At 44.9% G+C, this 14049-nt stretch overlaps 1 protein-coding gene across 1 annotated transcript in view; it reads right to left on the reverse strand.

Annotated features, from left to right (window-relative positions):
* Positions 1–901: 901 nt before the first annotated feature.
* Positions 902–14049, reverse strand: part of PGM5 (phosphoglucomutase 5) — a gene marked incomplete at its 5' end in the record, with an annotated part of 189651 nt that continues 176503 nt past the window's right edge. The window contains one exon of the mRNA XM_082841975.1: positions 902–1052. Within this exon, the coding sequence (XP_082698101.1) occupies positions 963–1052 (90 nt within the window). The 3' untranslated portion in view covers positions 902–962. The remainder of the gene's footprint in view (positions 1053–14049) is intronic.

Here is a 14049-nt window from a genome sequence, read left to right on the forward strand (position 1 = left end):
TACAGCCATGACCAGTAAGATCTGAACTGTGTCCAAACAAGTGCATGGAAACAGGCCCTTATTGGGAGATAAGTTAGCAGAGTGAGAAAGTCAGAGAGACAGCCAACATGGTGGTATTCTGCCTTCTCAGCAGGAATTAGTATCAACTCATGTACCAACCCACGTGATATAATCAAGACGGGGCCCGAAAACGTTCAGCATTCATTCTCAGAGTCCTGCTAAGAAATGACCTCCCACCTGTGTAATGAATGGCTGAATTTGAAGGAATGCAGCCTGCTTAATAGCTAGTATTGATATTATTTACAAAACAAGAGAGAAAAACACCCTTTGATATGTTTTGTTGAAAGTGTGTCATTGTGGTTTGTAGAAAGCTCTTGAAGATGTGAAGGGGGTGGCATGGGGACTTTGGAGATGGGAAGGAGGGTGAGTGGCCATCAGGTGGTTGGTGGGCATGAGGTGGGCTATTAGGAGTTCTACAACTTTCACCCATGGGAGACCTAACCTGGGATGAAAAGTTAAATCCTCCCGCTGCTGAGGAGAGCCTTCTTAGGTCTGTCCGGGAGCACCTAGGGCTCAGGGTCAGCTGACTTCTGGCACTGCACTCTCCTCCGTTATTCCAGAACCTTCTCTCACCTGACGCCAACGATGCACAGATGCCCTGACTATTCCCAGCCCACTGATCCTCTCTCAAAAGGGCAGGTTCCCTTGTGTGATAAAGCAGATATCAGATGACAGTGCAGCTTTCAGAGACAACCGAAGACCCTGTTGCATTTGCAGAAACTGACTAAAACCCAAACAAAACAGACATTTTTTTCTTTCCCCACCTACCCCGCCCACCACCAAATCAACCTTTGTTTTTTTTTCAAAGTCATAAGAGGCACAAACAGGTAGCAAGAAGGCATGAGTGAAGCGTCCCCCGCCGAGCGCGTTCTTTTGGCTGTGGTGAGTGATCTGTCCTCCGTTCAGGTGATGACAGTAGGGCCCCTCCGGCCGGTTCTCTCGTGAATCTGGGATATTTTCAGCGCGATGGCTATGAGAGGGCTTAGCACTGCCTGGAAAAGGAGGAAGAAAGTCTGTGAACAACTCGAGTCAGTCACAGGAGGGCCGCAGGGATGGGTTTCTATTCCAAGCATCTGGATTCAGTTCTGATTTGTGGATCTGGACACCTGTTCGCTGGTCCCTGGTTTCCTCTTCCGTAAGAGGAGACTCAGTGGGCGGGCGGTTAGGGAGAGGAGAGGCAGCAGTTGATCTCCAAAGTCTTACCTGGCTCCCAAACACATTGCTCTAAGATAGGAACTTGCACAACCCAGCTGCGAGAGTATTGAAGCATTTCGGGAACAGAGCGCTGTGAATCAAGGAAGTTCAGAAAACCCCACAGTCTTCCTCTGCTACATTCCCTCCCCAACACATACCCGCCCCCGCCCCCCGCCACACACACGTGCGTGAACTTGAGGAAGAACACTCATTCTACATCCTAAGTCCATGGACCTGATGAACCTACTCTCCTGATGTTTTGGAGAAGACAGACCAATCCATCAGCTAGCGCTGCAGAGAATAACAGCTCATTTCTTCCCATCACATAACACAGTGGTTCATGGGGCACCTCAGCGTCCCCTAGAAGGAGGTGGGGAGGTTTGGAGGCCTAGGGAATAGATTCTTGGAAAGGTGAAGGACATGAAGGGGAGTGAGAATCACGTCTTGCCCTTTAGCTGCTCATCATTTCATGAGACTCAGGCAGCGTTTTCCAAAGTGAGAGCACACACCACTCAAGATGATTTTAGGTGGTGCAGGAGATGATTTTAGATGGTGCATGGGCATGGCACCGGAACACTGAGAAAGTCAGTCTATTTTCCATTCTTCTTCAATCCTCCTAATTTCATCAAAGAGAAAATCTATTTGCTGCCAATCTTTAACACTTTTACCAGGACAGAGCATGCCTCAGGCAAGGGTTACCTAGATAGAAGGTAATATCATTGTATTTTTTATTGCATTTGTTTTTTATGATGAATTTTATTTATCAAGGGATGCTGTTTTATTTATCAAGGGAGTTTACCTAGGTATACTGTTTTTTCCTTGGAGAGCACTGATGTAAGCTTTCTAGAATAAAAAAAATAGATTTAAGTGAAAACAAAGTTAAGTCCATTTAAAGATGAATACTAATATAGGGGTACTGGCAGAAAAGAAGTTTGGGAAATACTGGCATAAGGGGAAAAAAGATATCATATTGAGGAAAATAAAACCTGTATTTTTGGAGGGGAGAGAAAGATTCTATTACTTGCAACCTACACGTATTCCTAACAGATAGAGGGACGGAGGGAATGCATGCATTCTAATCAGACAGCAAGAGCCCAAGCAAACACCCAGGGCGCCAGAAGCACAAGTAGCCCAGTTGTCCTGAGGGAGTGTGGACACAGGGCATTCCTGAGCCATAAGTGAGCAACACTTGTTTGGAAAGACCTAACCACCAGGGCCAAGTGTAAGGTTTTAATTCATTAGGTAAGGGGAGATGTTGGAGGTTCCTGAGCTAAAAGTTGACACTGTCAGAACTGTGCTTTGGAAAGAATGCTCTAGCAGCAAGTCTCACAGTTTAATATATTTATGGCTAAATGTATTACATTATCTCACTCTATAGAGATGACGAGATGAAGCAGCACAGATGTAATCCTGGAAGCCAGAAGAGAAGTGAAAATCTAGAGCCTTTTCACAACTACACAAGCAAGTGCTGCTTCCTTCTGGTTCCACGTCCATAAACTTGATACACAGAAACAGAAGCATTTCTTTTCCTTTTAATAACCCAACTGGTGCCCAGAAAAATTTTCCACTGGCACATTTTGCCAGGCCCTGTTCCACAGGATGCCCACAGGGCAGCATCTGGATTCTTTAAGGGCCAAGCATCCACTTTGTATAGATGTCAGAGTATTAGCTTTCCTCCTCTTCCTGTCTTCTCTCCCCTCTTTCCTTCTTCCCCCCTTTTCGGCTATCTAAGTCTACATAACACCTATAAGAGAGGTAAAGTGAGGACAGAGAAAGAGAATAAAGCTAAAATCAATCACTTTGAGGTCCTGGAGGATGAATAAAGCTAAAATATCTTATCAATTTAAGAAAATGCAGTGAAACTGAATTTGAAACCCTAACCCTAACCCTCACTTTTTTTAAAACCGAAAATTAAGACCTATTTTGTTTGACAGCATTGTAAGTTTCAAGATTAAGGATTTTCTACTCCTTACCTTTAAGTGGTGGTACCTATCGGCAAGAGGGTAAGGGAGCACAGTTGTAACCGATACTGTAAACACTGCAGGTGTTCTGCTAACTGATCTCTGCTGAACTCTACAGATGAACCTATGGTGCCCATTTCTTCTGTACCATCCTGACTGAGGTCCACTGCACACTGGATGTCTGTGACCAACACATGACTCTCTAACATGCTCACCTACTTCTGCCTCTAGCAGTTATGTGCTTATTAGGAGTCAGTTACGTTTGTTCCTAAATATGTTAATGCCTGTTGTACTTGTTATTGAAACTATGAATTTATTAAATTATATGTAAACCACGGAAATGTGAGAATAAATAGGAAGAGTTCTTTTTATGAAAATTAAGTTGAATGTTTTGGAAAGAGTTAGATAATGGTGATTAGCCATGCCTGTCCAATTAGATGTGAGTGAGATGCTGTAAAGTACTGGGGAGAATTTTTTAAAGTATAGAACGTTCTTTTTGCAGATTGCCTCACAAGTGGCCTTAAGTTCCCACTGACAATAAAGAAATTAAAGGTGAACATTACAGATGATGAATTATGAGTGGGAATCTTTTGTAGAAAGATAATCACAACACCAAAGAGTATGCTCATATTGAAAGAAAAGGTGTTGGACCAAAATTAAAAGATTGACAAACAAACATACATTTATATGTTTTGTGCTAAAAAATAGAATGGTCAAGATATGTGTACATTTAATTACCCCTTTTAACTCTCTTTTTGGAGTAGTGAATTAAGTACTTGTCCCTTATCCTGACCATGTCAGAGAAGAAGGCTTCCATGGTAATTATGCAAACTGAAAGGAAGGAAACACATTTTTGGAAATTCTCCATGAGGAAGACCTTGAACATGGGAACTCCCACCCTGAGCAAAGAGTTCCAGGCCAGCCTGACACAGAAGCTGTGGAACAATCTGCCCTCAAGAAACCGTGAGGGTTTGGGAAGAAAAACATCAGTGATGATCACCATGGACTGAATACTACTGAGGTCCTTTCACACATTTTTCAGGAACCCAGAAAGTCTTCAGATGCTTGTAGGATCCTAGGGAATTCTGGGAGAGATCCCTAAAAGTGCCCAAGTTTGAATTTTTTGCCAGCCTTGTGAAATGGGAGCTTCAAGTCATAATTTAAGGATCATAAAGTATTTGTTTTTCTTGCTTGAGTGTGCATGTGAATGTGTGTGTGTACACAGAATGCATGGTCTAGAATGAATGGTTACACCATGAGAGCACGAGCTTTGTCTAATTTAGGGCTAGAAAAGTGCTGCTACTTCGGAGGCATTGAATAAATATTGGTGGAATAAAAGCATGCTATGTCAGCTTGATGAAAAGAAAATGATGAGGCTGATAGAGACTTCTGTGGCCATTCATGAAGGGCACTCTGGGTGAGCCGGAGGGTCAGTAGTACCGAATTTTTACTGTCACGTTTTTCTTTAGAAATCACAGCTTTGGTACGTGTGACTCCCAGATACTTTTCTCATTTCATCAACCATTCATCATGGAAAGGAGAGAGAGGGAGATTCATTTTTCTGAAGCAATTGGAAAGGCCCTCAGACTGGGGAGTGAGAAGAGGGGTAAAAAATTAGAAGCCTGCGGATGTGAAATTTCTGAGAAGAAGCTGGACACAGCTTAAGAAACAGAGAGGAGAACAGGATGATGTAATTTGATTCTTTCACGTGACAGATGAGGAAACTGAGCCCAGAGAGGAGATGTGATTGGCCCAGGGTCACACATCTGTTTGGTGGTTGAGCTGGGATAAGAACATAGTGATTCTTCCTCTACCGCCCTTTCCATGCCACAATTCTGAACACGAGACCCGTGAATGACAAGGAAAAACAGAGCGGACAAGATGAGCCTAAGAGGAGAGATAAAGAAAAAGTAGGATCGTCATCCCACTGTACTAGACCAGTCCCACATCAGATGAGGGGTCAGATAGGACTGATTAGCCATCCCCACTGGCCAAGAACAGGTGGACAGTGGGGAGAAGAGCATTTCCGGTTTTGTGAATGTATTAGACGTTCCAAGATGACTCTTGGTGAATGAAGGAAATAAACTAATAGAGACTATAATCTATTAGAAATATAGCATCTTTTTTGTAATTCCAGTGCTTCTTAGAGCGCTTGACATAGCTTTTCTACACTCAAGGGTAGGCAGAGAGTGCTCATCCTGCAGCAAACGGCATCGGCAATGCCTCCATTCGAGGGTACTCACACCGCGGCCCCATTCAACCTTGGAGGTTTGGGTGGCTTTTGCTGTCATCTCAAGTTAATAAGCCTAGAGAGGGAAACGGAGTCTGCCTCTATTTCAAATTCTGATACTTAGCTCATCATGGATTTTTCTGCATTGGTTTTGATTTTTTAAAGTATCGCATTACAATATTTATCTTGAGTACTGAATTTTTTGGCACCCCCTGAAATTCTACACCCTGCTAACCTCAGCCTCATCCTAGCCCTGTGTGAGGCTTTAACCTGTTCATACCCCCCCCCACACGGAAAGAGGTTTCTTCTTTCCCTTTCTTTTTCATCTTCTCTCTCGTTTTATATTGTTGTTGTTTTGATTCACATTCATGTAAATTGGAGCCATAAAAACCATCCCCTAACAAATGAACTTCTTACCCTGACCGGCAACAGACAGGAGAGGTGTAAATGATCTGAATGTCACAAGACTCAAAGTAAATAGTTAACGGATTTTTTTTGGAGAAAAACAAATGCTAACCAGAAACACAATCACTTATTAAGTAATATTTGTTCGAATCTGTGGAGGGAGCCCAGGGCTTGGCTGGTCCCAGGGAGGACTGTGCATTAGGAGAGTCAGAGGAGTATCCACGTGGGAAGGAGGGCGTGGGGAAGACGGTACTTATCCTAGTTCATGGTGTGAGGCAGGTAATAAAACCTAGAGAATGCAGATCATTCAACAACATAAAACACTGCCATTCCAACATCCACAAAATAGGGATACAACAAATGCCACGTTCGCCTGATGCTTGGAGGCAACTTGCATCAACACGCCTGCTTGGGTTAAAGATGAACCACCTTTCTCTCATGATTTCATTCAAACATTCATTTTTAGTCCGTGTGCAGTCGGCTTAGTCTAAGGCAGTGGTTCTCAAACTTGAGTGTGTAGCAGAATCACCTGGAGGGCCTGATAAAATGCAGATTGCTGGACTCCTCCCCTGGAGTTGCTCATGTAGGACATCTGGGCTGGGGCCCAAGAATCTGCACGTCTAACAAATTCCAGGTGATGCTGATGTGCTGGTCCAGGAACCACACTTTGAGAACCACTGTCCTAAGCAACGCCCATGGATGTGCCTGTCAAATGCCTTGCTCCAGCTGGAGCCTAGGTTGCCTTGTTTGTTCACATGGTCCCACTCCTTGGCCACAGCTGACTGGACCAGGAGTAGGTCCCTGACCTACAGGCAGCTGATCCACAGGCTGGCCAGTGACTGAGCGATGGCCTGAGGCAAAACCTGAACCAGCTGATCAGATTTTTTCTGATCAATTTTTTTAAACTGGTAAGTAATGAAAGAATAAGCCAGCCAGCGGTGGGAGCTAAATTAACCACGAGGTTATAATTCACTAATCACAAGGGCATAAGGCACCGGGGTAATCCAGGATTACGAGAAAGCAGAGATTCTGAGAAATATGAAAAATTCTAAGAAATTTAGAAAAGATCTTGGAGAAATAAAAATTAAACAGAGCAGAGGGAAATAATAAAGAGTTGGGAGAGAGAAAAGGATGGCGTACGTCGCAATAATCTCGAAAGTAAAGATCTACTAACTCCTGCCAGGCGGGCCTGAATCAATAACTTGCTTGAGGTCTAGTGTCTGAGACCTGGCCCTACTCTTGGATTTCTTGAGTTACCTTTGGTCTGTTTGTGCACTAAAATAAATCAAAATTTTAAAACAACAAAATCACACTAATAAGCAAACCCCGAGTATGTTTTTCTTGGATCACTTTGAGGAACCACCACTATCCAGCTTTCTACCACCGGTGAGAAAAAGCTTTTTTTCCTCCTAAAACTCAACCTCTTGCAAATTGAAAGTAACTTCCTCACCAAATCAGCTCACGGCACCACCTTCCCCTTTCCGCTACTAGCAGATCCCACCAATCTCTCCATCAGCTGGGCTGGAAGTGCACTTTGGTGAGTCTTTCTCTCTTTCCCCACATCTAAGCAATCACACACTCCTTCTCATCCCATGGCTCCTCCCTTTAACACAGTCCCCTATTACCCCTGGCTTGCAGGAGTCTGCTAACTCTTCTCAGGCTCACCAGAGTGCGCTTTTAGGAACCCTAATGTAAAAGTCCTGGATGGTTTCCTAAGCCTAAGGTCTGCCCTCGCAGTATGGCTGTCAGCTTCTTGACAGTTGGGTCTTACCCTCTGTGGTAGGCAGAATACTATGCCTCAACCCCCAAAGATATCAGGTCCTATCCCCTGCAATCTGTGAATGTGACCTTATTTGGAAAAAGGGTCTTTGCAGATGTGGTTAAGTAAAAGATTCTGAGATGACAAGATTATCCTGGACTTTCCAGCTGGGCCCTAAATGCAATCACAAGAGTCCTCAGAGGAGAGGGTCAGAGGGAGATCACATGCACACACAGAGGAGAAAGTGATGTGGCGATGGGGACAGAGATGGTGGTCACCAGCCAAAGAACGCCTGCAGCCACCAGAAGATGGAAGAGGGAGGAAAAGATCCTCTCCCAGAGGCTCCAAAGGGAATGTGTGCCTGCCGACACCTTGATTTCAGAATTCTGGCCTCTTGAACTCCGAGGGAATACATTTCTATTGTTTTAAGTAACCCAGTTTGTGGTAATTTGTTACACAGCAGCCAGAGGAAATGAACACACCCTTCCTTTCCACCATTCCTCCCCAGTCTTCTGCCTGCTCCTTGTCTCACCCCACTGCACCCCTTGAACAGTGACCTCTCAGCCCATGCTCTTCTCCACTTTTACATGTGTTGTTCTTTCATTTTGGACCGATGCTGAAATCTTAGCCATCCCTCAAGGCCTTTTTCATGAAATCTCTCTGATAGTCCCAGGAAGGATCTCTCCATTCTCTGACCCCTTCACTTGCTTCTCTGATGATTCCTTTTTATCTTGATTTACAGGAATTTGTAAGGGTTTTCTTTTCTTTCCTCTATCACATTTCAACTAAACTCTAAGTTACTAGAAGGCAAAATTTTTCCTAAATGTGTCTGTTTCCCTCCCTACACTATGTCTTGCCCATAAGAGATGCTGAAAGAAATGGTGGGCTTGGGATATTGTTTCGAGTGCTTAGTGCAGTGGGCGGTATACTGAGAAACTAACTTGTGCTTTGCACCCCCTTCATCAGGAAGGTTCACCAGGACGAGATGAGACTGTCCATCCAGTCTCCCTCCTGCCTCTTCCTCAGCCCAAGGGGAAGCCAGGAACTGCTCTGCCTGTGAAGAGTTAGCAGGTGCCTGGGTGGTTCTAATTAGCACTAACTGCTAATGTGGAGATAGGGTTGAATGAAACCTTCACAATTCAGAGTTCAAAGAAAAGGAAAGCTGTCCAATCCGAGGAAGCAGGAAAGGGAAAAGAACTCTGAGAAAAGGATGGCCTGTGGCAGTGGAAAGGGCTATTAGGGAAAAGACTCTGTGCCCCTGCCCAGAGCAGTGCCCCAGACAGAGGACAGGACAACAGCAGAGGTGAAGGCAACCACAGAGACCTGCGCTCTCCCTCAGGACGGCGTGTGCCCTCCCCCTGCTCCATCCCCTCTGATCTGGAAAAGGGGAGGAGCCCCAAATGGCTACTGCTGAGCTTCTTGCCAATTCAGACAGGAGTTAGAGGTCCATACAATACAGAAATGTGACATTCCTTGCCTCACAGGAGTCGTGGAAAAGTCCATTCCTGCTATAATTATAAACTTGGAGGCGTCCTCTGGCTTTGTTTCCAATACATCTCAGCATTGGAGAAAGTTTCTTTCTTTTCTGTTTTTTTCTGAAGTCTTTTTGTAATTGAAGTATAGTTGATGTACAATGTTGTGTTAGTTTCAGGTGTACAGCAAAGTGATTCAGTTATATATTCAGTTATACATATATAATTCAGTTACATATATATATATATTCTTTTACAGATTCTTTTCCCTTATAAGTTATTACAAAATATTGAGTATAGTTCTCTGTGCTATACAGTAGGGAGAAAGTTTCTGATTACATTGCCCTTCAAATCTTGAACACTTACACAATGTAACAGAGAGAGCCAAGTATAGGAATCTGTAACTAACTGTCAGGGCAAATTTATAAGGGCCCTGCCCAAAGAGGCAAGCAGGGGTGGAAATCTATGCCGGCTTCTCTCAGCAAGCCAGGCATCCTGGCAAGGGGCTGCATTTTCCCAGAGGAAGGGTGCCTTTGTCTTTTCACAAAGATGCCATCCCCTAGCCTCACCACCCTGTGCATTCCCGCTGATGGAGGCTTTTTCTAATTTGCACAAAGGGGGCCTAGAGGCGAGATGCTGCCCTGTTTACAGAAGCCCAGATTTTGGGTAACAAAGATGACTAGCTATTTCAAATCCACCTGAGAAGTGTCTAGAAGAGAAACTGTAACAAAAAAAAATCAAATACATTTGTTGCTAATAAAAGTTAAGTGAGGGCTTCCCTGGTGGCACAGTGGTTAAGAATGTGCCCGCCAATGCAGGGGACGCAGTTTCGAACTCTGGTCCGGGAAGATCCCACATGCCGCGGAGCAACTAAGCCCTTGAGCCACAACTACTGAGCCTGCTCTCTAGAGCCCGTGAGCCACAACTACTGATCCTGTGCACCACAACTACTGAAGCCCACACGCCTAGAGCCCATGTGCCACAACAAGAGAAGCCCCCTCTGGCTGCAACTAGAGAAGGCCTGCGCTCAGCAACGAAGACCCAATGCAGCCAAAAATAAAAATAAATAAATTTTAAAACAAAGATTAGTCCTTAAAAAAACAAAAAGTTAAGTGAAAATGCTGCAAACATTTTGCTCTTTAATATAATACATACAACCATGGTCCTAACTGTAATCCTCTTTTCATGTAATAAATCTATCTATCCATCTTGATCCAAAATGGACCTAAAATTAACCAAAATAGAGGATATGAAAAATGACTATAGATAAATCTGAATTCCGAGCCCAGCCCTGAGGGAACCCATCTATTTTGTGAATGTCAGAAAACAGGCCTCCATAAAAGCTCTCTTCTGAGGGGGAGAAAGCCATTCCAGGATATAAGCGATGAGATACTCGCAAATAAGTTCAATCAAAGCAAGAACTAAGCTAGCGTTCTGGGAATGCAGTAATGAGCCTAACAGAAACCACACTGACCAGGCCAGCTGGGCCTCCTTCTCCACGGCCCTCCCCACCTTTGCAACTGACTTGGGACTTCAGGAAGCAAAAGGCAGTGCTTAGGCAGTGCTTATTTTATCCAAAATAAATCAGAGGAGTCATGAAGCCATTTTTCCTATTTATTCCTATAAATTGGAGCTGCATTCGGTCCCTACTCAGAAGTATCGTGTTGGGCTGGGGAAGGAGAGAAAACAAACATGCTGGCCAGCATTTGGGGGCACAGCCAAAAGGCACTAAGCAGAATCCTGGTGGCCTTTCATTGTCCTGTCACGCAAACACAGACCAGCCTGCGAGAGTTCACAGCTTCCATTTTATAGAAACGCTCCCCTGGTCACTCTTTCCCTTTTCCTCTTTCCTCTCTTCTCTCTTTCTATCCCCTCATCTGCCACGAAAAACGTTGCAAAAAAGGTGGGAAATAGCTAAATGGTTCAGATCGTCACAATTTCTGCTTTCCTCCTCCAATGTCCCTATCGTGTCTTCACGTTTCGACTCCACAGCAGACTTCAAAGGTTTCCCTGATGTAGAATGCACTTTCCAGTTTAGAGGGAACCTAGAGTTGCCCACCTCCCTACCGCCACTTGCAAAACTGTTACCAGAAATATAAACTGCAAGACTGAAAGCAGAGGTTTAGAAAAAAAGAACTACTCTCCAGTTCAAGTTCTCAAAGGACTCTCCTTGTAGCCATTTGCCTCCTCTTTTGAAGCCAAGGTCTAGGTTATTAGTAGTCGTCATTTTTTAAAAACTAGGTTCCTAGGGTTGGAACAATAATGTGATTCAGCTTGGCTTTCTGCATATAGATCCCAGAAAGCCTGGCTCCTTAGAGATGGATTAAAAGCATCAACAGAAGTCTCCCAAAGATTGGTCAGCAGACTGCTACCTGAGGACGAGGTAAGAATCACCTGGGGATGCTGTTGTGGGCTCCAGTCATGGAGATGCTGTTTCAGTGAATCTAGGGACCAGGCATGGAATGTGTAGCTCTACAAGCTCCCACAGTGATTCTGCTGCATACCCAGGTCTTGAAAGCACACTTATTCTAGAATCTGCAGTGAAGAATGGTGGTTATAAGCATGGACTCTGAAGCCAAACTGCCTGGCTCTGCCCGTTATGAGCTGTGCAAGCTTGGGCACCCGCCTTAACCTCCCTGAACCTTCATTCTCTTTCCGTGAAAGAGGGAGCACTTACCTATTGTGATGGGGCTAGACTGGGGCATGCAAACTGGAGATCCATGGCCACCAGATCCACTCAACCATCTCTTATTTTTGCTGGCACAAACTTAATATATACTTTAAAAAATATGAACTGAATGCCTTTAGATGGCATGCCAGTTCTAACTAACAACTTCCTACTGTCCTATGCCCTGCTGCCCTATTCACATGGGTGAGCTATCTGCCTGTCATTTGAATTTCTGACCCCAGGGTTTGCCATGGGGTGCATACCCTGCAGTCACCCATCCCTGTCACAGGAAGCTGGCCGCTGTCAGCGATGTGGGTGCTGGGTCTGTTGGTGAGAGGATGTGCACGCCCCCAGGGCTGCTCCTGAGTGCAGCTTTTGCTCCTGAGGGTGGCTTCACATGGGGAAGAAGAGACCTATGGATACAGTACCAAAAAGCTCCTGACTGAGTTTCGAGGTGTCCTGACCCCAGATCTTACACCCTCTCCACCCTGGAGGAGCACCTGCAGCCAGCCTGGGTTTAGTGGCTGTACAACTTGAGGCCCAATATGGAACGTCTATCAGGACTATAGGGTACCCCCGGAGACCTGTGATCCTTAGACATAGGTGGTCATAGGTTTTTCCTCAAGGTGCACTTTAGGATCATGAAACCAAGCTTGGAACCTCAGCCAGCTTCCCTGTACCTTCCTCAATCTGCAGTGTCCACTGGACGTTTTTTGTTTTAGATGTTGGGGGTAGGAGTTTATTAATTTATTTATTTTGGCTGTGTTGGGTCTTCGTTTCCGTGCGAGGGCTTTCTCTAGTTGTGGCAAGCGGGGGCCACTCGTCATCACGGTGCGTGGGCCTCTCACTATCGTGGCCTCTCTTGTTGCAGAGCACAGGCTCCAGACGCGCAGGCTCAGTAGTTGTGGCCTACGGGCCCAGTTGCTCCGCGGCATGTGGGATCCTCCCAGACCAGGGCTCGAACCCGCATCCCCTGCACTGGCAGGCAGATTCTCAACCACTGCGCCACCAGGGAAGCCCCCTCCACTAGACTTTTGAATTTGGTTCATTTAACAGAAATTGAACACGTTTGCACACTGTTCATATTCAACCAAACTAACTCACCTTTCCACACTTCCAGAAGACCAGTTACAAATATTTGGTTCCAAAGCCCTCGTAGGTCTAGGCTCAGAAAGACTATTCCAGATAATACATTTAAGCTTCCTTTCTTTCATGGCATTACTGGATCACTGTGGTGTCATCAGTGCCACACACCGATACCTACTGTTTCTCTCCTCCCTGCCACAGAAGGCTGAGCTTCCAGGCCTTCTCATGGTAAGGCAGGGCCCTTTGACAATTTCCAGGCAGTGGGTGGTCACTTTCAGCCAAAGCTCTTCCTCTCCTTATGGTAACCAGCTGCTGGGGAGCAAATCTGCCACTCCAAAGTGTCTCTTTGGCACGTAGGTTATTTCGAGCTGAAAACAATGAAGGCCCGAAAGACCCAGGAAGAAATTTTGACTTTCCCCCTAACTGCCTAAAAAATAAATTAGATAGAGGGCCTGTTCCCAGAATAGAGCTTTCACCAGAGACATCTGCAAAGAATATGGGCTTGGTGTCGGGGGAGAAACAGGGCCTAGAGATGCATCGACTCTAAGTCCCATTGTTTCTGCACAGCCCAGAAAACATTTATTTACCAAACCTTTGCTTTTCCATCTCCAGATCAACTGCCTTCCCCCTTTTTGAAGTCCCAAGCCCTGACAACATCTTCTTTTATCTTTAGCTGAAGATGGTATTTAAGGTGAAGGTTTCAGCCATTTGGGCAAGTTACTCAGTTTTTCTGGGTCTCCCCAATTGTAGACATGTTATTAAAATTTTGTCTGATTTTCTCCTGTTAATCTGTCTCACGTCAGACCAGCCAGAAGAACCTAGAGGGTAGAGGACAATTTCTCCCTCCCTAACACAGCGATGTTCTAGACACCTGTTCTGTACACTTGGACCCTGGAGTAAGAACACAGAGGCAAGCACCCAGCCAAGCTGTGCTGAATATATAATAGGAATTAGAAGTAAACCTTATTTTCAGTGGTGGTTTTAAGCCAGTGAGATTTTGGGGTTGTTGGTTACTATGGCACTGGTCTAGCCCATCTGGACTAATGAAAATATTATTCACTAAAACGAAGTGGGAAATGCCATTTCAAAAACATTTTCCAAATCAGAAGGTGTGAAGAAAGAGAGTATGTCTTGGAAACTCTATACTGCTGAACTATTGTTTGCCTTTAGGCCTTAGGCCATCTTTATTATATTGGATATTCTGAAGCCAATTA

Source organism: Leucopleurus acutus (genome assembly GCF_964270905.1).
Source record: "Leucopleurus acutus genome assembly, chromosome: 7".
Taxonomy (NCBI): domain Eukaryota; kingdom Metazoa; phylum Chordata; class Mammalia; order Artiodactyla; family Delphinidae; genus Leucopleurus; species Leucopleurus acutus.